At 41.7% G+C, this 21,979-nt stretch overlaps 1 protein-coding gene across 1 annotated transcript in view; it reads right to left on the reverse strand.

Annotated features, from left to right (window-relative positions):
* Window positions 1–21,979, reverse strand: part of LOC308325935 (myosin-7-like) — a 28,757-nt gene that overhangs the window by 2,719 nt on the left and 4,059 nt on the right. Inside the window, exons 4-34 of the mRNA XM_080778717.1 lie at window positions 20,151–20,294; window positions 19,241–19,397; window positions 18,280–18,307; window positions 17,661–17,754; window positions 17,399–17,491; window positions 17,246–17,309; window positions 17,018–17,116; window positions 16,792–16,895; window positions 15,994–16,132; window positions 14,465–14,583; window positions 13,450–13,599; window positions 12,791–12,961; window positions 7,857–8,175; window positions 7,678–7,742; window positions 7,121–7,326; window positions 6,651–6,774; window positions 6,359–6,495; window positions 5,885–6,140; window positions 5,505–5,747; window positions 5,239–5,415; window positions 4,673–4,818; window positions 4,402–4,492; window positions 3,911–4,300; window positions 3,652–3,778; window positions 3,436–3,554; window positions 3,032–3,228; window positions 2,653–2,836; window positions 1,733–1,898; window positions 1,507–1,631; window positions 1,074–1,382; window positions 209–412 (exon numbers count right to left, since the gene is read on the reverse strand). Of these exons, the coding sequence (XP_080634843.1) occupies window positions 209–412; window positions 1,074–1,382; window positions 1,507–1,631; window positions 1,733–1,898; window positions 2,653–2,836; window positions 3,032–3,228; window positions 3,436–3,554; window positions 3,652–3,778; window positions 3,911–4,300; window positions 4,402–4,492; window positions 4,673–4,818; window positions 5,239–5,415; window positions 5,505–5,747; window positions 5,885–6,140; window positions 6,359–6,495; window positions 6,651–6,774; window positions 7,121–7,326; window positions 7,678–7,742; window positions 7,857–8,175; window positions 12,791–12,961; window positions 13,450–13,599; window positions 14,465–14,583; window positions 15,994–16,132; window positions 16,792–16,895; window positions 17,018–17,116; window positions 17,246–17,309; window positions 17,399–17,491; window positions 17,661–17,754; window positions 18,280–18,307; window positions 19,241–19,397; window positions 20,151–20,294 (4,947 nt within the window). The remainder of the gene's footprint in view (window positions 1–208; window positions 413–1,073; window positions 1,383–1,506; window positions 1,632–1,732; window positions 1,899–2,652; window positions 2,837–3,031; window positions 3,229–3,435; window positions 3,555–3,651; window positions 3,779–3,910; window positions 4,301–4,401; window positions 4,493–4,672; window positions 4,819–5,238; window positions 5,416–5,504; window positions 5,748–5,884; window positions 6,141–6,358; window positions 6,496–6,650; window positions 6,775–7,120; window positions 7,327–7,677; window positions 7,743–7,856; window positions 8,176–12,790; window positions 12,962–13,449; window positions 13,600–14,464; window positions 14,584–15,993; window positions 16,133–16,791; window positions 16,896–17,017; window positions 17,117–17,245; window positions 17,310–17,398; window positions 17,492–17,660; window positions 17,755–18,279; window positions 18,308–19,240; window positions 19,398–20,150; window positions 20,295–21,979) is intronic.

The raw sequence follows: 21,979 nt of genomic DNA on the forward strand, positions 1-21,979 counted from the left end.
CGACTTTGTCTCGTTCCTTACGCATCAATGTCGTGGCAATAATCACGTTAAACAACACCCTCTCGTGTAATATTGCTCAAATCAACATAAATAATTAGAATGAATACAACACCTGTGAATGCAGCAGCTGCACTCTCTATATAATATAATAATACAACACCTGTGAATGCAGCAGCTGCACTCTCTATATAATATAATAATACAACACCTGTGAATGCAGCAGCTGCACTCTCTCGCTGACGTCCAGCAGCTCTTGCTCAGCCAGCTTGCGGCCTCTCTCGGTTTGCTCCAGAGCTGCTCTCAACTCCTCCAGTTCGGCCTGCATGAGGTTGTTGCGTCTCTCAACGATGGCAATGTTCTCCTTCAGATCGTCACTGCATCGAAGAGAATCGTCCAGCTGGAGTTGGGCGTCCTTAATGGAGAACAATTCATCGTTGAGTGTACGGACATTGTTAGATCAGAAACACCTGACGACAGTCATTGTTTTTGAGGGGTGCTAGCCACTATGTCCAGCTTTGAGGGTTTGTGTAAACTAGGGCTGCAACAATGAATCGTATTCGACTCGATTATTCAATTAGTTGTCAACTAATATAGTAATCGATTAATCGAATCGGCAACTAATCACCGGCGTTTTTTGCAATTTAACATAGTGAGCCATAGCTCTTCCCTTACAATCTGATGACAGTTGCACAGTAGCGACTGCAAAGCAAAATGACAATGATTATAGCATCAACAAAACATATTTTTTTGTTAGGAAGAGTACTGTTCCTTTTAGACTGACACATGTGTAGCTATTCTTTAATCAAATGTATGCAGTCAGAATAAGCCTAAAGACACCATGAGTTGCTTTAATTCATTTTAATTTAGTTTGTCTTTTATTTGAATAGCAGCCTAATCAGCAGCTGATGAAATGTATTTTTGAATGAATTATCTTTTTTGTTGTCTAAAATAACCTCAAACACAAACATTCTAAACAAAAGTGAGGACGCAAATTGTGATTTGGCCAGAATGAGATGACGTATGATGATAAGAGCGTCCCTCACGTCACACACGGGGGTGTTTTTTCTCTCTACCTTCAGATGAGCATGGACAGACTTGAGTTGTTTCTGAGCCTCGGCCGCCTGCCTGTTGGCCTGGCTGAGCTGGATCTCCATCTCATTCAGGTCTCCCTCCATCTTCTTCTTCAGGCGCATGGCCTCATTCCTGCTGCGACACTCGGCCTCCATGGCGGCCTGCAGGCCGTCGATGGTCCTCTGCATGTTCCTCTTGCCCTGCTCCATCTCCTCGTCTTTCTCCGACAGCTTACGCTCGATGTCGGCCTTGACCGCGTTGAACTCCAGCTGGGCCCTCAGGATCTTGCCCTCCTCGTGTTCCAGGGAGCCCTAGTGGTGCAACAGAGTCATTAACAGAGTTAATTAACAGAGTAATTGACTAGCATCTGTAATGTCAGATTTTCAGCATATATAGTTCAGTTTACGGAAGTAAGCCTTGAGGTTCCATTGTTACCTCGGCTTCCTCGAGAGCAGCTTGAATCTCGGACTTCTCCTGCTCCTGCTGTTTACGGAGCTTCTCCAACTCGTGAATCGTCTTTCCTCCCTCACCAAGTTGCTCAGTGATGTCGGAAACCTCGTCTATTAAAAAAGAACAGAAGCAACTGCATTTAGACAGACATGTTGGCCTTTATTAAAAAATGCATGCATTTCCTGCCACCAAGAGTCTTCTGATAAATTACCCTGTAGATTCTTGTTCTCTCTCTTCAGGGTCTCCAGGTGGTCCAGAGATTCTTCGTAGGAGTTCTTCAGTTTGAAGAGCTCAGTGCTCAGAGACCTGGCCTCCTTCTGAGCGCCCTCCAGCTCTGCTTGAGACTCCTCGTACTTCTGCTTCCACTCCGACAGGACCTGGACGAAAGTCAATACGTTTAAACATCTGATATGTTGTTGAAATGTTATCAGTTAGCACTAGCAGCCGTTAGCTAGATAGGTATGTAGGTAGGTAGGAAGGACGTTTATTCATTATTTCTCTTTATTTTTTATCCCATGATTTTGCAACCCATTTTTCTAATACATTTACAAATACAACCAATTATCTAATATAATCCGGGGGCGCTACACCTCCTCTGCCAACCTGGGGGGGCAGCGGAATGACCTCATGCTTCCTTCTATGCATGAGGAGTCCAAGCTGCTTAATTTCACCTGACAGGAGAGGGGTTTCCCCGGCCGAACGTAGCGCGTGGAAGGAACATGTTATTCCTACCATTTCCTCTCCATCAGGCGCCCCGGCTAGCCAGGGGGAGGTAGTTTAGAGACCAGGATTTGCATGTTTTGTGAGGGTACCTACCCTAGGGGACACGGGGAGAACATGCTAACTCCACACAGGAAGGCCCTTTCGCCAACCCCACCTCGGGTATGGGCACTGTAACGCGGAGGAGAGAACATGCCCTCGGCGGGAATCGAACCCAGGACCTTCTAGCTGTGAGGCAACAGCACTACCGACTGTTCCACCGTGCCCCCCTGTTTATTAATTCTGAGGGAAATGTAATTGTTTGGCTAGAATATGATCACTAGCATAGTAGCAAGCTATCTACAATGACAACATTACTAAATGAACATCCACAGGAAACACACAGGAGAACATTCATTAAAAAGTCCGTACTTTATCGAAGTTCCTCTGCTTCTTGTCGAGGACAGCAGCAACAGCGTTAGACCTCTCCACGTCCACCATGAGATCTTCAATCTCATTCTGCAGTCTGTGTTTGGTCTTCTCCAGGGAGGAACATTTAGCATTAACGGCCTCGACGGCCTCCTCTGCATCCTGGAGACGCTGAGCCAGCTTCTTCCTGGATACGATGAGTTTAGAGAAGTTCAGGGAAGGTGAGTTTTAAAGGTTATTCTATTTTAAATTCATACACCGCAAGAGATAACCAAAGCAAAACCCCAAATAAATGACGTTAACATGATGGTTTCACAACCAAATCCTCCCGGAAGCTTGTAGATCTGCTATCTTTTTCTCTAACAGAAGATTGTGTGCTCACTTGGCCTCCTCGAGCTCTTCAGTCCTCTGGATGGCATCAGTCTCGTACTTGGTTCTCCACTGAGCCACCTCAGAGTTAGCCTTGGACATGCCTCGCTGCAGTTCGCCTTTGGCCTCCTGCTCCTCTTCATACTGCTCCCTCAGCAGGTCAGAGTCGTGGCGAGAAGACTGCAGTGCATGGGCTAATGCATTCTTGGCCTGGTGAAATAAACACAGCAGACTGCAGTGCATGGGCTAATGCATTCTTGGCCTGGTGAAATAAACACAGCAGACTGCAGTGCATGGGCTAATGTATTCTTGGCCTGGTGAAATAAACACAAAATGGGGAATGTCCGTCGTGGCTCGGCCTCTGTTGCACGGAGAGAAACGGAGATAAATAAATACCCCGATGATTGACTTCCATACCTTGACCTCCTCCTCTAGTTGTCTTTTCAGGTCTTCAAGTTGTTGAGTGTAGGAATTCTTCCCTCTGGTGAGCTGAGAAACCAGAGATTCTTTCTCTTCCAGTTGTCTTGAAAACTCACCTGAAAATATTGAAAGGTTATAAAAAAAGGAGAAAGAAAAGGGAAGAAAAAAAAGTGCATTGACTTATTAATTATTTGAAAAGAACAAACTGCTGACCATTTTCAGCTTGAAGCTTGGCCCTCTGAGTGGTGAAGTCATTGATGGATCTTTGGAATTCATCGCTCTTGTTCCTGTATTCGTTCATTTGATCCTCCAGTGTTCTGCTGGTTTTCTCCAAGGTGGTCTTCAAGACAGTTCACAAGTCATCGTCAGAATCGTTTCATAATTACGTAGTAGCATTTTTATTATGCGGGAAGAACGATACTCGTTAGGACTACTATACACAGGCTTAACTTGAAGTAAAAACATAAACTACCTTTGTCTTCACGATATGCTCCATGCTGGAGGCCACGTCGTCCAACTCCAGTTTGAGTTCGCTCTTCTCCTTCTCCAGTTTCTGTTTGACTCTCTGCAGGTTGTCAATCTGCTCTCCCAGGTCCGCCACACTGTCGGCCTGTTTCTTCCTCAGGGTGGCAGTGGTGGCCTCGTGATGCAGAGTGGCCTCTTCGAGGTCTCTGCGGAGTTTCTGGAACTCTGACTCCCTCTTCTTGTTCATCTCAATCTGGGAAGTTGTCGCCCCGCCAGCCTCCTCCAGCCTCTCGCTGATGTCCTCCAGCTCTCTGGCCAAGTCAGACCTCTGCTTCTCCACCTTGGCCCGGGCAGCTCGCTCTGCCTCAAGCTCCTCTTCCAGTTCCTCAATGCGGGCCTATAAGCACCAGAATACATGTTTTTCGTCAAGCTTTTGGCAACAAAGGGTACAACAAAACAAAACAAAGATCTAATCTAACTCGGATGGCTGTTCTTTACCTGCAGTTCCTTCAGCTTCTTCTGAAGTTGAACGTTCATGACCTGCTCGTCTTCAATCTTGCTGTTGAGCTGACTGACCTCAAAGTCTTTCCTGTTGAAGTATACATTTTAAGACTATTTCACAGTATGTTTGCTTTCTTGACAGAATAGTGGGGAGAGAAATAAAAGAGATGGAAGGGAAGTGGACAAGCAATAAAGGTCCAGGCACATATTTGAATCCAGGATACTATAATTGGGTTGATGTCAACCCTCTGTGTTTGTGGAATCATACTTTTTCAGGCTCTCCTCTAGCTGTTGCTTGTCATTCTCGAGGTCCATTATGGACTCCTGGGTCAACTTTAAGTCTCCCTCCAGCTTCCTCTTGGCTCTCTCCAAGTCCATTCGAGTCTTCTTCTCTTGCTCAAGTGAGCCTTCAAGCTGGAAATTCAAAGGGTCATTGTGATAATGTTTGTGAGTGAATTACCCAGAGATCATTTTCAGCCCTGTTTGACAGGAAATGGCCTGGTTTCAGCGATGCCACCTCACCTAGTGACATGGCTGAAACACTCAGGTGACTTTCAGCCATGTCACCAGAGTCTGGTGTAACTAGAAGGACGGTGTACCTTGGCATGAAGGAATTATGCCATGGTACATCAGTCTTCTGATGATATACCCTAGAGTGCATCGGCATCTGCTGGCTAAATATACATATTGCACTGCTGTCACTGCTGTCAGTGGATCTTTATATAGGCTACTTAAAACATTATAATTTGGCTGGCACAAATTTTGAATACATAATACTGCTTATAGGCCTAGTTTCCCATTTACAGGCTCTTTAAACTTTATTGTGATTCTCACATCGTCCACTTGCTGCTCCAACTTGATCTTGATCTTGGTCAGGGAGTTGACTTTGTCCTCCTCCGACTGCAGGTCATCCAGTGCTTGCTGAAGAGCCTCTTGCAACGCCTTCTTCTCCTTGGTCAGCTTGGCGATGATGTCGTCCAAGGAAGCCATCTCCTCGGTCATGTTCTTCACCTACGATTTGAGCACGGTGGTGTTACAAAATGCTTCATTTAACCACTTGATATATTTCACAAAAGAACGGCGGCGTATTTTTGAAATACCTTGTTCTCGGTGGCATGCTTCTCTTTCTCCACTTTGGCCAGAGTTAGTTCCAAGTCATCGATATCCTTCTTCAGCTCAGAACACTCGTCCTCCAGTTTCCTCTTCTTAGCAGTGAGTTCTGCATTCATCTCCTCCTCATCCTCCAACCTCTCTGACAACTCTTTGGCTTTTCCTTCCATCTGAATCTTGTTCTTGATCAGTCCCTCACACCTTTCCTCTGCGTCACCCAGGTTGTCTTGCTCCTGCCAAAGAGTATTCAAACGATCAGACCCGTCTGAAGTGAGTGGTTAACACCTCATACCAAAGCCAGGATGGAAAGTCATATTTCACCAATAAAGCATTCGTCAGAAACATTTGGCTCAAGAATACACCTACTCACCGACTGGACTTGGAGCTGCAGGTCATTCTTCTCTTGGAGAAGAGTGACCATTTTCTCCTCTAGTTCCTTCCTACGGGCTTCAGACTTTGCGAAAGCCTCCTTCAACTTGATGAATTCGTCCTTCATGTTGGCCATCTCCTTCTCTGTTTCAGCAGACCTCAAGAGAGGCTTGATCTTGAAGAATAGCTTCATCCAGGGCCAATTCTTGACCGACATGAAGGAGCGGACATTCCACTGGATCACCAACAGTGCATCCCTGCAAATTCAAAGATATTCTCAGTAAATCCCTGCAAAATATTGCTAATTGAAAATGATTAAGCATTGAATGACGAAAGCAAGCTTGAGAAACAAAGTCAAATACCAAGCCAATGGTGAAGGTTTGACTACTACATTCACGCGATCAAAGTAAATGAGATCAAATTACAACCAGAAAATGATAATCATTTCAGTAATTTGGCACACTGCATGTCTGACCTTCGTTCTACCATCTTCTGGAACTCTGCTCTTGACAGCAGACCTCGTGATTTGGCTTGTATTCCAGAGATGATGAGAGACAAACGATCATCTCTCATCTCCTCTAGTGTTCCTAGGAGGCCAGCCTTGAAGAACACCTACAAGATATAGGGAACAACAACGTTTCCTTTTTTTAGCAACTGACAGTTGGCTGTGTGGGCCTACTTATGTAAGAGAGAGAGTCTGGTGTGTATCTGACATTTGGAGATTAAATGTTTATGAAAATAATAGATTCAGAACAGACTTTTGTTACCTTTGTGTGTCCAAACTTGTATTGGTTATGATCAATGTCCAGAGAGCCAAGTAGTTTTTCAGCTCCTTTCTTGCTGTCAATGAACTGGCCGTCGGGGATGCAGGAAGGATTCAGGATGCGATATCTGCAAAATAAACATTTGAAAATTAAATATCAGTCAATTAGATTTCAATGTTATTTTATATGTGTGACCAAATTTGACTGAGAGACTGCCATTGGATTTTTTTTAATTTTCATCATATGAAAGCAGGGAATCATAGTTTGTTTTTGTTGTTCAGTTTGACCCACCAGTTTCTTGCAGAAAACAGCGAGTTGAGAAAACAGGCTTGAAAGGTTCACTTCTGTGGACTCCAACATTACACCTAGCTACATGTTTAAGCATTTATTTCATATTTACATGTTGATTTCAGCTCTGACACTTATTCCAGACATGCTCTAGCTATATACATATATTTTTTTTTTAATGGTACCTCTGTCTGAAATCTCCATAGAGGATCCTGTTGGGGAAGCCCTTCCTGCAGATCCTGATGCCTTCCAGCACGCCGTTACAGCGAAGCTGGTGCATCACCAGAGGGTTCTCCATGGCCCCGGGAATCTTGGACTCGTTGGGGATGATGCAGCGCACAAAGTGAGGGTGCGTGGACCTCAGGTTGGACATCAGCTTGTTCAGGTTCTCCTGTTCATACAGCGACACAAATACATACAGTTACCGTTTGTTTTGGACTGCGTTGCATATAGAGAGCAAAGCAAAGCAAAGAAAGGTTACTATGTTTACCCAGGGTAACTGGACTAAGCTCAAGAACTTGTTTACAGCCAGGCCCTGCTCATAGAACATTTCATGGTAGGGGTTCAATGCCTTGCTCAAGGGCACTTCAGCGGTGGTAATTTTTAACGTGCCGGTCCGGGGATACGAACTAGCGACCTTCCGATATCAAGACCGCTCCGCAAACCGTTCGGCCACCGCTGCCCGAGCATACACTGGATAGGAACATTCATACCCGATGAATAATAATATTAATAATAATACCCGATGAAGACATGAAACTGTTTGGAACGTCGACCCCTTCTTTTTCTTCCCTTTACTTTCTGCAGCTGTTAGAGGAATAATTACACAAACTCAGAATCAGACGAAAATGTATCCCGATCTTAACCAAAGTATATTGTTTTCTTCTAAAGACCACAATGATGTTATAGGGAAAACATCACTGAGCATACCTGCGTCTGCCCCAGAATAGCCAGCAAACAGAATGGAAAGCAGCTTCACGGAGGACTTCTGGTAAAGTCCCACGACCGTCTCGTTCAGCGGGTCTTTGTTCTTCACCAGCCAGTTGTTGATGTTATAGTCCACGGTACCCGCGTAGTGAACCAGGGAGAAATGAGCCTCTGGTCTCCCTTTGACAATCCTGGGCTTCTGGAAGTTGCCGGACTTCCCCAGGTGGTTGTCGTACAGCTTGGCTTTAAAGGAGACGTCGCTGGCCTTGGGGAACATGCACTCCTCTTCCAGGATGGACATGATACCCATGGGCTGAGGAGAAGGAAATGAGTTGGAAGAAACACAAGAATCAACATGTCTTTCAATTAAGGCCTTGCTCATCCACAAACAGTACAATTTACAATTTAGGCATTTAGCAGATGCTCTTGATCCAGAGCGACTTACATTTAAGCAAAAACAAAAGCATGTCATACATTACATATATCACCCATTCTTGAGATAAGGGACAAAACTTTTTTCAAACTGGATTTTTTTTTTTTTTAAGATACATTCAAATCAAATAGATGTATTTGTAGACACAGGTCTCAACTACCAATCTTGAGAAGGAACAGGTTTTTCGCATAACATTTCTTTCTAAAATGGGACATTTATGCACTTAATACCTGATTCATGTCAACTCCGTCAGACACACTAAAATCCCTTTTAATTGAATTTTATCATTTCAACAATAATATAAAGTCCTCAGTTATCTTATAATGGTAAGTAATCAAGTTAAGTAATACAAATCTTTTAATATTATTTTGTTCCAATATCACACTATTATGAAATATCCAATTTCTCAAAACCGTCATTTCAACCTTTATTTTCAATATTATAACATGAAAACCATGTAAAAAAAAAAAAAAATCATCATTACGTATCATTTCAGTTGGTGTTTCAATACATAAGCACAAAAGATTTGACAGCGAATTTTCTATTTCTTTGGAAATTAACAAAAACATCACGGGACGAACGTCTGACGGAGTTGACGAACATCTGACGGAGTTGACAAGTTTAACTGATTTAGGTTCTAGACCACCTAGGATCTTGATTCTGGTGACTAATCCCACATTTTCAAGGATGAGGAATACAGTGGTACTATTTAGATTTGCCCTGTGAACATGGCAGCCATTTTTCAAAATGGCCGCCAACTTTCTGTTATTTCCCAATAACTCAAGTTCTACACCACCTAGGATCTTGATTCTGGTGACTAATCATACATTTTCAAGGATGTGGGATACATTGGTACTATTTAGATTTGTCCTGTGACCATGGTAGACATTTTTCAAAATGGCCGCCAACTTTCTGTTATTTCCCAATAACTCAAGTTCTACACCACCTAGGATCTTGATTCTGGTGACTAATCATACATTTTCAAGGGTGAGGAATACAGTTGTACTATTTAGATTTATCCTGTGACCATGGATGGTAGACATTTTCAAAAATGGTGGACCTGCTATTATTTTACCAATTTACTCAGGGAATATTATCAGAATAATATAAAATCTGTGAATACATTTCTTACCAAGAGTTTTCTTCACCAGTGTTTGTAAAGGTGTCTACTAACATATCCCACATTGGTTTCTATTTGACCACCCTAGGGGCATGTTTGACAGCTGCTGAAAGTTGGGTACCATCAACAACCAATATAAGGCTAAATGTTCTAAATTTCATTATGCTTTAAGTAGCATGTGGCATGTCAAACTAGGGGCTTTTCATGATTCTGGATCCATTCCAAGCATTAGTTTTGCACAAAAAACACTACGTTGGCTAAAAACGGCCATAGCCATCATCACAGATGTGATGAGGTCAGCACATGTCGGCACATTTGGACAAGTGGCTATGGCCAAACTAGGGGGTCTATGGCCAAACTAGGGGTCAAACTCCTTGGGCTAAATTCGGTGAGGTGAACAGTGAGCAGTGAGCGAAAGACTGAAGACAGAAGATTTGGCTTCAGGACCATCAGGCAGGATGTGCAGACACTGAAGGCATCAGTGTCTTTCTCTGTGTCCCCAGCATGTCAACCAAAGCAATGTTACCAAATCAAAGGAGCCTTCACCTCATGTCACCTGGGGCTGGGTGAGCAATCGTATCCTGTATCTAAACTCACAACTAAATACAGACACTTGGCCAGACTGCCGTTTGAAAGGGTCAAACCCCTCATCCTGATTGGGGAAGACCACCCCACCTAATCACACCAACCGAACAAATGAGGTTGGGGCCTCCAGGTGGGCCAGCAGCCATCTGCACAAGACTGGGCTGGACCCTGCAGGAAAGCAATCTCCAGCCAAGACAATGTAAGTTGACTATAACAGAGCCCCAGAACACAGAGCTCAGGAGAAGGATGGAGAAACACTGGCAGGAGGCCACCAAGATACAATGCCCCAGAGACCCAGAGTGTGCCACCACTGGCAGTAAGGAGATCAACTGCTGCAGCAAAGATGTCATGAAAGGCAAGTCTCCACCAAAAAAAACCCTGAACCTAATCGGGGTGTCAAGAGACCAAAGTTTCTCCCCCACAGTTCCCTGCAGTGGCCAGTGAAGTCAAACTGTGCATCTGTACCTGAAAGGGGCAAGTCAAAGGCCAGAAAGCCCACCTCCTTTTAATGTCCTGTCAGTAGAAACTCAACCTGCACCTGAAATAAGCCCTTACCTCTCCCAGAGAAAGTTCATCCTTGAAAATGTAATGATTAGTCGCCAGAATCAAGATCCTTGGTGGTCTAAAACTTGAGTTATTGGTAAAATAACAGCAGGTTGGTGGTCATTTTGAAAAACAATGGCTGCCATGGTCACAGGACAAATCTAAATAGTACCACTGTATTTCTCATCTTTTAAAATGTATGATTAGTCGCCAAAATCAAGATCCTAGGTGGTCTAAAACTTGAATTATTGTAAAATAACAGCATGTGGCGGCCATTTTGAAAAATGGCTGCCATGGTCACAGGGAAAGTCTAAATTGTACCACTGTATCCCTCATCCTTGAAAATGAGGTCTTAGTCACCAGAATCAAGATCCTAGGTGGTGTAGAACTTGAGTTATTGTAAAATAACATCAGGTGGCGGCTCTTTTGTAATATGGCTGCCATGGTCACCACGAGACAAATCTGTGATGGCCCCATAGCCAAAAATGTTCCTTAAGGCATGCTCTAACTGTGTGCCAAATTAGAATACTGCCCATTATTCAAAAACAATAATTTTATTGTTTTAGGAACACTTTTGTCAACTCCGTCAGATACACGTCAACTCCGTCAGACACAAAATCTGACGGAGTTGACGTCTGACGGAGTTGACAAAATGGCATTTGTTTTCATCTTAACCCTCTTTAGTACAATGTAGCCATTTTGTTTTTGCTTAATTTTGTTAGCTAAACCTAACCCCTAAACTAAAATAATAAACATTATTTTGGAATTCTTAACAAAGATCATAATAATGTCCTGACGGAGTTGACATGTAAAAGCTGTGACCACATTGTTATCAACATTGTTTGTTTAAAATATCAAACAATTGAATGCTTGTCAGACCAGGTACTCCACTGTTGCAACAAATATAAATGGGACTTGGAAAAGGAGTCTTCAGGCTAAATCTGTCGACAATATTTTCTGATTAATTTAAGACTTTTAAAAAAACCTGACGGAGTTGACGGAGACGTGGGACGAACATTTGATATGAGATATTTAATAGAAAATATAAATTAAAATTAACTGTGTATATTATTTGCTATGTTGTTGACAATCTACTTTAATTTAGTATGTATATTTATGTGATTGTGACAGTATTAGACACTTTTTTGGCAGTTTGAAATTGTGGCCACTTGCTGGGGACAGGCTAAATACAGGCCTTTTTGGGTACATGGCCTGCTTTTAACTAATTCAGATGGAATATGAAAACAATTATAATGAAATTAAGGGCATAATAATACACAACTGTATTACACTTAACTTTGCAAGTGCTTTTATTTTTATGAATTAATTTATTTTTTACATAAAATAAGGCTCTTATGTGTGGGACATGTTTTTTCCACTTTTGTCCCTCATCTCAAGAATGAGTGATATAAATAGTAGTTATCATGAATCGTGTATAAGCTAAGAACGTAACAGTGGAGTATCTATGTCAACTATACATACTATACTATATTATCATCATCATCATCACCATCATCATCATCATCATCATCATCATACTATAATTCAGCGAATGTCTGAATGTCTGAATGTCACTGACAGAGCGTTATCTCATCATTGACTGCACGAATCACTCCCACTTTTCACACAGGCATGGACCATGATTATATGGAGGTCTTAACAGAGCCCTTTTTTCGATTTGACACATTCATGATTAATAATGAATTTATTAGTGAATAAAAACAGCCGTTTACAGCCTTTTACAGCCGTTGTCTTTGTACGTGGTCTATCTCCGACCGAGCCACACTATTAGCACACATCTCTCCATGCCAAAACAATTCTGCACGCTCCCAGAAGTGACCTATGCTACTTTTTACAGACGCAACTGTCATATTTACTGTACAAATATTGTTTTTACATCACCACACGACCCCATGGGCAATGCGCCTGGGTGCAGTACCCCCCACGGCCACAAGATGGGGCAAATATCTCACAGCGGGTAAGGGCTAGTATATATAACACAATATACATGTGTGTACTATAAAGTGCTATGACTACATAACATGCAATTCTAGTGCTGTCTACGTAACGATCCTATAAGTCTGTCTAAAATACTATCCAAGTCGACATAAAATGCTATCTAAGGGGCTAGGCTAGGGCAAGTGCTACGGGCCATGGTGGTGGAGTCTGAAGAGGTGGGTTTTCAGACTACGGCGGAAGATTGGGAAGTGAGACTGCAGTTCTGACTGTATATCTCAAAGCCCTCACCTTTTCGATCAGGTCAATACAAGCCTGTAAGTCCATGCCGAAGTCAATGAAAGTCCATTCAATGCCCTCTTTCTTGTACTCTTCCTGCTCCAGCACAAACATGTGGTGGTTGAAAAACTGTTGCAGCTTCTCGTTGGTGAAGTTGATGCAGAGTTGCTCAAAGGTGTTGAACTGCAAAAAGGACAAAATACTCATCATGTGTTCACTGTTTTCCACAAAGAAATGTTGTTATGTCCTATCAATTACATGCTCCATGAAGCCTTGACATCATTGTTTGTTTTTGTCGCATTCATAAACCAATAATTTGATGGGTGGCTGCTCAAATTATTGGCTTAGGAATGCGATAAATTAATAATAAAAATGTAGAATAATCTCCATGAATTCAAGGCGTCAGGGGGTGTCTAATTGATAGAAAATAAGTAATTGTTTTTGGGGTGAACTACTCCTTTAACCCATTTTGCGCGGGAACCCCTTTTGGTGTTAGAAATAGAATTATGTTATGCTTTAACTATTGAAAAATAGCAGATCTACAAGCTTGTAGGTCTGCCATTTTTGAAAAATCAAAGATGTAGAAGACATTTTTTTAGAATCTGATCTCAGGTCAAAATGGGTTAAATGTGTATGGCATTGAAATCCAAAACGATGTGACTTTGACTCACGTCAAAGATCTCAAAGCCGGCGATGTCCAGCACGCCGATGAAGTACTGCCGCGGCTGCTTGGTCTCCAGGGTCTCGTTGATCCTCACCACCATCCACAGGAACATCTTCTCGTACACGGCCTTGGACAGCGCTCCGATGGCATAGTTCACCTGGAGGCGTGTAACGAAGTGGTCCTCCGTTACTGATATTTGGCACATTTAAGTATTTATATTTGCACACAAAGGAAGAGTCATGCGTTTAACTGGTTTATTGAGAGTATTGTGAACATGAAAATGTAATATGACACTGTGTTATGGGTACTTGGATACTTACTGCGTCTGTTCTGGCTGTTCCAGGTCGCACCACCACAACGGAAGTTCAAACGTAGCCTAGTGTTGTAGCGTAAATGGCTATTATTAACGTCAAGACTCACGCGTGACTAAAAGTTTAAGCTGTTGCACCTATACACAAATTAGTTGTAACATGTGGAGAGTTGTCCCACATGTGTTTTTTTTTTAGTTAATGTTCTTCCAGCTTCTTGGGTTGCGTTCAAGGCCAGCGTCAGAGTTTTGTATTCTCTGCGGGCAGCAACCGGGAGCCAATGGAGGGAGCCGAGCGGAGAAACAGAGACCACAACAAAGAGACGCCAAAATAAAAAAAACGGCTAGTCTCACGTGGCCAGAATGTCACCTCTGGCAATTTTCAAATGCTTCTGTTACACTATAGAGAACGGAAGCTCTGATCATGAGCAAGTGAGAAAGCGTACGCGTGAAGTATCCTTCCGTTCGTCAAATGTATTGCGCAAATGTATCCTAATATAAATCTTCATATATATTTTCGTGAACGAAATTTCACTGACCGGGTCAACACTCTGTCCCTTGGTCACCATCTCATTTCACTGACCTGGTCAACACTCTGTCCCTTTGTGACCATCTCATTTCACTGACCTGGTCAACACTCTGTCCCTTTGTGACCATCTCATTTCACTGACCTGGTCAACACTCTGTCCCTTTGTGACCATCTCATTTCACTGACCTGGTCAACACTCTGTCCCTTGGTCACCATCTCATTTCCCACTTTCACTCTCGGGTGACAGAGACCCTTGATGAGATCAGCAGAGTTCAGGCCCATCAGATACGAAATCTTGTCAGCATCTGAGAGAGAAGATCATGAGGTTAAAGTAGTAGTTGTAGCAAACAATGACTTATTTTCAATTCAATTAAGGCTCATACATAGTCTGGATTTTCGGTGGCGAGGTGACCACCTGAACTACAGCATGATGGCCGCGGTGAAGAGCAAACCACCGATCAACGTTATTTCAGCTCACCACCGGAGCGGTGGTCAACTCACCACCGTAAATCCAGACTATGAATAGGCCTTTAGTCAACACACCCCACGAAGCCTTGAAGCCATTTGGTTTTTTTTGTCAGATTCCTGGGCCAATAATAATTTGTAGCCTGATTATGAGACTGAAGAGGCAGTTCACTCAGTGGGGACAGGGTCTGTGGACTGGAGCCAGGCTAAATATATAGTTTTGTAATATTTTTTAGGTATGTCCCACTCCCAACCCACATAACCACTGCAACGGGGCATGATCTGCCTCCAGTGGTGTTGTAAAAAGTAACTAAGTACATTTACTCACGTACAATGTTGAGGTATTTTTTACTTTACTGGAGAATTTCCAATTTTCTACTCCACTACAACTCAGAGGCAAATATTATACTTTTACTCCACTACAATTATTTGAAAATGTAGTTAGTTTTTTCTTTTAATATCCTTAAAAAAATAAAAAATAAAACATGCAGTAACCACTTAAGCATAGAATGCATTTTGGCCATTTGAAAAAAGACGATCGATCTACAAGCTCGTAGATCTGCCATTTTCAAAAGTTTTTTTATACAAAAGTTTTGTATTCATTGAAAACGTATGAAATTGAACATGATCTTATTTTAATGATGTTTGGGAGACAAGAAACACCTTCGTGTTTCTGAGGGGCACTGCATGGCCCCTCCTATGGGTTTAGATCAATGTTTGTTTTTAAAACGCCGTATTGACAATGAAGGGATAATGTAGGTCATCTTGTCCCTAACACAAACATTAACAATAAAGATAATTGAATAGTTTGTTTTGTCACTGTTTGTTTTACTTCAGCATTACATCACCTAATCAATATGAGTTAGACTTTACTATATTAGCGCCCCTCACTTCACACGTGTGTGATTTTTAGATATTGTGTCTGTGATGTCATAGACACTGGTCTCACTGCTGGATTACTACTCTAGTAGTGTGACCAACATGCTTTGCTGGAAATTGCTGCACTCACCCCACCTTGTGGACAGGGAGAGTACTGTCTTACTGAGACAACATGTAGTCCAGGAAAGAAGTCAGAACAGTCACCATGACTGGAACTTTGAAATACTAAAATATCTAAATTGCCAAAACAAAAAATAAATAAACCCCAGGAGTGTTTCTTGTCTCCCAAACATCATTAAAATAAGATCTGGTTGCAAAAGGAGGAGTGCAAATGTTTAGTAAAACATTTGTAGTATTTGTTTTCCACTCACCTTCGGTGCCGTCGGACTCGGCCTGCTCCTCCCTCTGCTTCTGTTTGAACTTCATGTTCCCGTGGTGCATGATGGCGCCGGTCAGCTTGTAGATGCTGTTCTTCTCTTCTTGAGTGAAGCCCAGCACGTCAAAAGCATCCTACAGTTAAATGGTAAATGGTACATTTATATAGCGCCTTGCCCTTTATCCAAGGCGCTTTACATAGATTGTGCATTACATTCACATCGGGTGCAATTTGGGGTTCAGTGTCTTGCCCAAGTACACTTCGACATGTAGACAGGAGGAGTCGGGATTCGAACCACCGACCCATGGATCAATGGACGACCTGCTCTACCTCCTGAGCCCCAGTCAATCGGTTTGATTGATTTAATCACTCACGATAATAATAATAATAATAATAATAATAATAATAATAATACTGTTCGTCAGGCAGTGTTCATCTCGTCGATTTAAAAAACGAAAGATGCTCGTCGACCACCTTTTTTCACTGGCGAAAACTAAATAAAAAGGAAATGAAAACTAAAGCATGATGACTAAATCAACTAGGTTTAGTCGACTTTGATATTCAACTAAAACTAGACTAAAACCGCAACAATTCAGATGACTACGATATGACTAAAACTTGTCGTAGAAATGTATTCAAAAAGACAACACTAATGTTATGAGTGTCTCTAGAGTCTCTAGGCTTTATAAACGTGTGCACATTCTTTTGGCGGTGATGCTGACACAGTCACGAGTACGTCACCCATTAGCTAAAGGACAGGCGGAGAAGAGAACGATATGGGAGAGGGGCTCACATCGGTTGCCATCAGTTCGTCTGAGTCGTCAATGGAGGTCACTTGTGTTTCCCCCTGGGAGATGAAGGGGTAATCGTAGGGATTGTTGCTGATCAGAAGCATCTCTGCAGAGCGGAGACAGGAGAGACACGGTGTTAGACATGTTGGTGCAGACAGGAGGGGGACAGACATATGGACATGTCGGTGTTCTGGGTCAGTACTCTGGGTGCATGGTTGTATACTGCACCTAGAAGCTCTGGTTTCTTCTGAGAGAGAATCTGGTAGAAGATGTGGTAATCTCTCTCAGCCTTGAGCTGGAAGGTCACCCGGGACTTCTCCAGAAGATCTGCAAAGAATCCACAGAGCGCCAAAGTGTTGCTTTGAGTTAAGCTGTCTGAGTTGTAAGCTTGAAAGTATATTTCCTTATAACCACATATATTATATAAATAATATAAACAAAGATGTTTATGCTTACATGTCTCAATATCAGCGGAGGCCAATTTTCCTCTCGTGTCAAAATGAATTCGGATGAATTTACCCTGAGAAAATAAATCTCTTGAAACCTCTGTCCGTTTCAATGTGCTCCAGTGGTATATGCGGAATACTCTTGTATTATTCTGTAACTCACGAATCTGGAGGAGTTGTCGTTCCTGATGGTCTTGGCGTTGCCGAAGGCCTCCAGAGCAGGGTTAGCCTGGACGATTTGATCCTCCAGAGTACCCTGTCAAAAATGAAAAACACAGCTCAATCAAACTTAGCAGTAAAATAAAGAAACAATTCATGCACTCTGGGACGAGTTTTAGATTTTTGGCATGGTATTATGGGGTTACGGGTATGGGCATAAGGTTTAAAAAAAAAAACATTGCAAACTAGTTGGGAACAGAAATTACCTTTGCGTCTTTTTTGATAGTTCCAGCTGCGATGCTAGCAAAGTACTGGATAACTCTCTTGGTGTTGACGGTCTTCCCTGCTCCAGACTCCCCGCTGCAATCACACGCCCAGTCATTCTATATCTATCTATCTATCTTCTATCTATCAATAACACGCCGAGTCATTTTCTTCTTCAAATTAACAGTGGTTAGTTGAGCTTCCTTTTGGTTCCACCAACAGATATTGTGAAAATATCAGATCTACTTATATTTTCACAATTGTTGCCTCTTTCTTATAGTATTTGACAATTTGGCCAATGTTTGACCATCTTTTATAGTATAGTACTATAGTTTGTTGATGACCTTTTATGCAGCAATGGTCTGTAATGACTGACTTTTTATTTTCTTTCTTTTTTGAGGTATTTAAACAGTCTTAAAAGTCCTTCAATTGTCACTTCACTGCCATACCCTCCCCACAAAAAATAAAAAAGCATGTGATCCCGCCGCACAGGTTGAGAACCAGTGTTCTAATATCCAATATGATTGCTTACACTGCATGCGCAACTTAACATAAAACACAGACTTCATTTCAAAGTGCCTTCACTACCTTGAATGTGTGTGGATATAATATTTTACATACGTGATCAGGATTGACTGGTTTTCACGGTCTGGAAGACAGACAAGGAGAGAGGATGGCTTCATTAATACACATAAGGTATACAGTGCAATAAAAGTATTTTTTTAGGCTTGATTTATATTTAGTCCCACGTGGATGTGTCACGAACAGAAAACAGTCGCTAACTTGTAGAGCTGCTACTAGCCGGAAATAGGTCAGGAGGTGCACGCACATCCCAGGCTAATTAAACGGGTGCTCGAACAGAAACAACAGACTGCAAAAGGAAGAATATGTCTGTACACCGTTTTCAAAGCTCTGCAAAAACTTTATTTACCAAGGCGGGGTAAAGAAAACACAACGTTTCGACCTCTGTGGCCTTCGTCAAGGAATAATACCTTACGAAGACCACAGAGGCCAAAACGTTGTGTTGTTTTGTGAGCTTGCAGCTCTGCTGTCACTCACGAGAACTAAAGTAGCTATCCTAAAAGGGAACTTTCTAGTTGTATTAGTAGACAATGCATATCAAACACTTTGTGTTTTTTAGTTTTTCTTCTTACAAATTATTTGATTGGCCCAAAACATTGTGTTTATTGTCATGATTTGTCACAACTCGATTTGGCTTTGTCTGCGGCGTTAAACGTCATCAATTAAATTATTTTTGAAAAGTCTATGAGGAAAGTTAACGGGGGATTCTTTTCCGGGTCTGGAAAGGGGGCCCTTTCATGACGACGTCAGGCCCAGGAAATGATTCCCAATGCATTTTCAAAAGGTATTTATTTGTACGTTTACGCCGCGGACAAAGCCAACTCTTGTCGTGACAAATCATGACAACAAACACAATATTTTCGACCAAACAAATAATTACAAAGAAGAAAAACAACCAAAAAAGTGTTGTAACCTAGGAGAGATAGGAGTTCCCTGCCTGACTACAGTGACAACAGTGGTATAGATACCTGCCCACGTGTACTGGTACTGGTATAGATACCTGCCAACATGTACTGGTACGCGTTGTCAGAAATAGAGAAGATGTGAGGAGGGGCTTCGGCCCTCTTCTTTCCGCGGTAGGCCGTCACCACGGACGAGTCGTAGACCGGCAGCCACTTGTAGGGGTTGACAGTCACACAGAACAGCCCGGAGTAGGTCTGAGAAACACAGAATATGTATTATTATTAATATTATTACAGTCACACAGAACAGCCCGGAGTAGGTCTGAGAAACACAGAATATGTATTATTATTAATATTATTACAGTCACACAGAACAGCCCGGAGTAGGTCTGAGAAACACATAATATGTATTATTAACTGTCTGCTAAAACAACTAACTCCACCAACCTCTCTCCTTCTCATGGAAGTAATTGACAATATATAAAGTTACAACATCAACTTTGATGAGGCAGTATTGCTTTGTTTTAAAAATATAAGGTTTTCTTAATTTCCTGAAAAATGTATATTTTAAATTTCCTGAAAAATGAACATTTTGGAGTTATGAGGTTTCCTCCCGACAACAGAGATACATATATTCAAAGATTTGCGACACATTTTCACAATGTTTCAAAAATAGCAGATCAACAAGCTCATAGTGTCACGCTACGAGCTTCAACAAGCTCGTAGTGTCACGCTACGAGCTTCAACAAGCTCGTAGTGTCGCACTACGAGCTTGTTGATCTGCTATTTTTCAATAGCTAAAGTATAACATAATGCTTAAAACACCAACAGGGGTCCCCGTCCAGAATGGATTAAAGTTTAACCGTTAAACTCTGGTTTTAGAGTAATTAGCCGCCGTGTGATAGTTACAGCCACGGTCTCCCACCTACCCCAATTAGCATCAAATTATGTGACATTTCCACGTTATAATGCTGAACACATTGATCACGTTATAATGCTGCTACTCACGTATATCATCCATGCTGCGTAGCGCTCTTTGAGGTTAAACAGCACGGCGGGCTCGTGCAGGAAGGTCAACATGGCCATGTCCTCGATCTTGTCGAACTTTGGAGGGTTCTGTTGCAGAACGTCGGCCTCTTTGACGACCACCGTCTGGCGAACATGCCAAGAAAGAACACTTCAAACAAATATTGGAAATGGAATCATAGATTGGTGGGAAATTAAGATACTTGTTGTTTTTTTATATCAATATCAATACTGTAGAAAAACTGTTTGCAACTAAAAGTCTGTTGATCAAAATGTAAAAAAAACTGAAATCTTAAGAAAATAGCAGATATACAAGCTTGTAGATCGGTTATTTTCAAACAGCCAAAGTTTCAATAGGGCTTAAGTGGCTAATGCATGTTTTGTATTAAAGGTATATTCAGTGATTTCACTTAATTCAAATATCACTTATTTTTTTGTTTTGTTGTGATAATCCTCTCTACTATAGTGTGCGCTGACCATATAAGGAGTTCCTCCCTGTCCCCAGTTAACCCCTGGGGGTCAAAAAAACGTAGGTTTCGTTTTTGACTCTCTATCCTGATTGGACGAAGGCTTAGGTCCCACAGCCAAAAACAAAACCTTTTTTGAGTGAAATCACTGAATATACCTTTAATAATCCAAATCTACAAAGTAACTATACAGTAGCATAACTGAACATTTCAAATAATTGTAAAAAGTACAATATTTTGTCTGTGAGATGTAGTGGAGTAGAAGTAAAAGCATAGAAAATTGGAAATATTCCAATAAACTAAAACAAATAGTAATACTTACAGTACTTGCATAAATGTACTTTGCATCACTGCAATAAGTACCTAACCATTCAAAGTGCTGTCATTGTATTATTATTGTAGGTCACGTGTGGCATTTGAGAAACAGGATTTCTATGAACGAATTACCCAGAAATATGTGATAGTACATAGTAGCAGTGTTGATTTTGTCAAAAAATGACATGAAAACTAAGCTATGATGACTAAAACTAAACATGGTTCCAATTTCGTCAACAAATAAAAACTAGACTAAAATGTTAGGAAGGGACCAGTGGACATGAGATCCAGTATAAGTCATTTTACAATTGGTTGCATTCTGAAAACACGTTGTGAGCTTGTATGCTATTTTCAGAAAGTGTCAAATCAGCCATTACAACGGCATCAAGGCCCGCCAAAATACATTTCAGTCGACTAAAAGTAGTAAAATGTGACTAAAACTAAATTAAAACTATTCAAGAGACTATGACTAAAACTTGCCGTCAAAATCAACTGAAATCTTTGATTTTATTAACCTTGTCAACATGTTTTTGCTTCTACGGGCCGTCAGCATGGAACAAGCTCCCACTGTACCTTCGTCAGGCAGCCTCTGTAGACATTTTTAAAGCTCAGCTCAAGACCCACTTCTACAACATTGCTTTTAATTGATCTTTTATTTTGTGTTATTCATGTCCTCACTGTATTGCATTACTGCTTGTTTTTTTAATGCCGTTGCCTTGCTTTTCTTTTATTCTCCATTGCTCTGTAAAGCACTTTGAGCTGCATTTCATGTCATGAAAGATGCTATACAAATAAAGTTTTATTATTATTATTATTATCATTATGTGTAGCGCCACTCCTTCCGAAGCTCGCTGGAGAAAGTTAAAGCCACATGTCTGTGATGCTTCATCACTCAGCCGTCTGACGCAGGGGTTCACAAACTGTGGCGCGCGGACCCCTTGAGGTGCGTCGAGAGCCTTCTATAGGGGTTTGAATAATGACCGTGTGTCGTACTAACAGTCCTAGACCAGTGGTTCCCAAACTTTTTCA

This window comes from Protomyctophum bolini, assembly GCF_963924005.1.
Source record: "Protomyctophum bolini genome assembly, chromosome: 12".
In the NCBI taxonomy this organism is placed as follows: Eukaryota; Metazoa; Chordata; class Actinopteri; order Myctophiformes; family Myctophidae; genus Protomyctophum; species Protomyctophum bolini.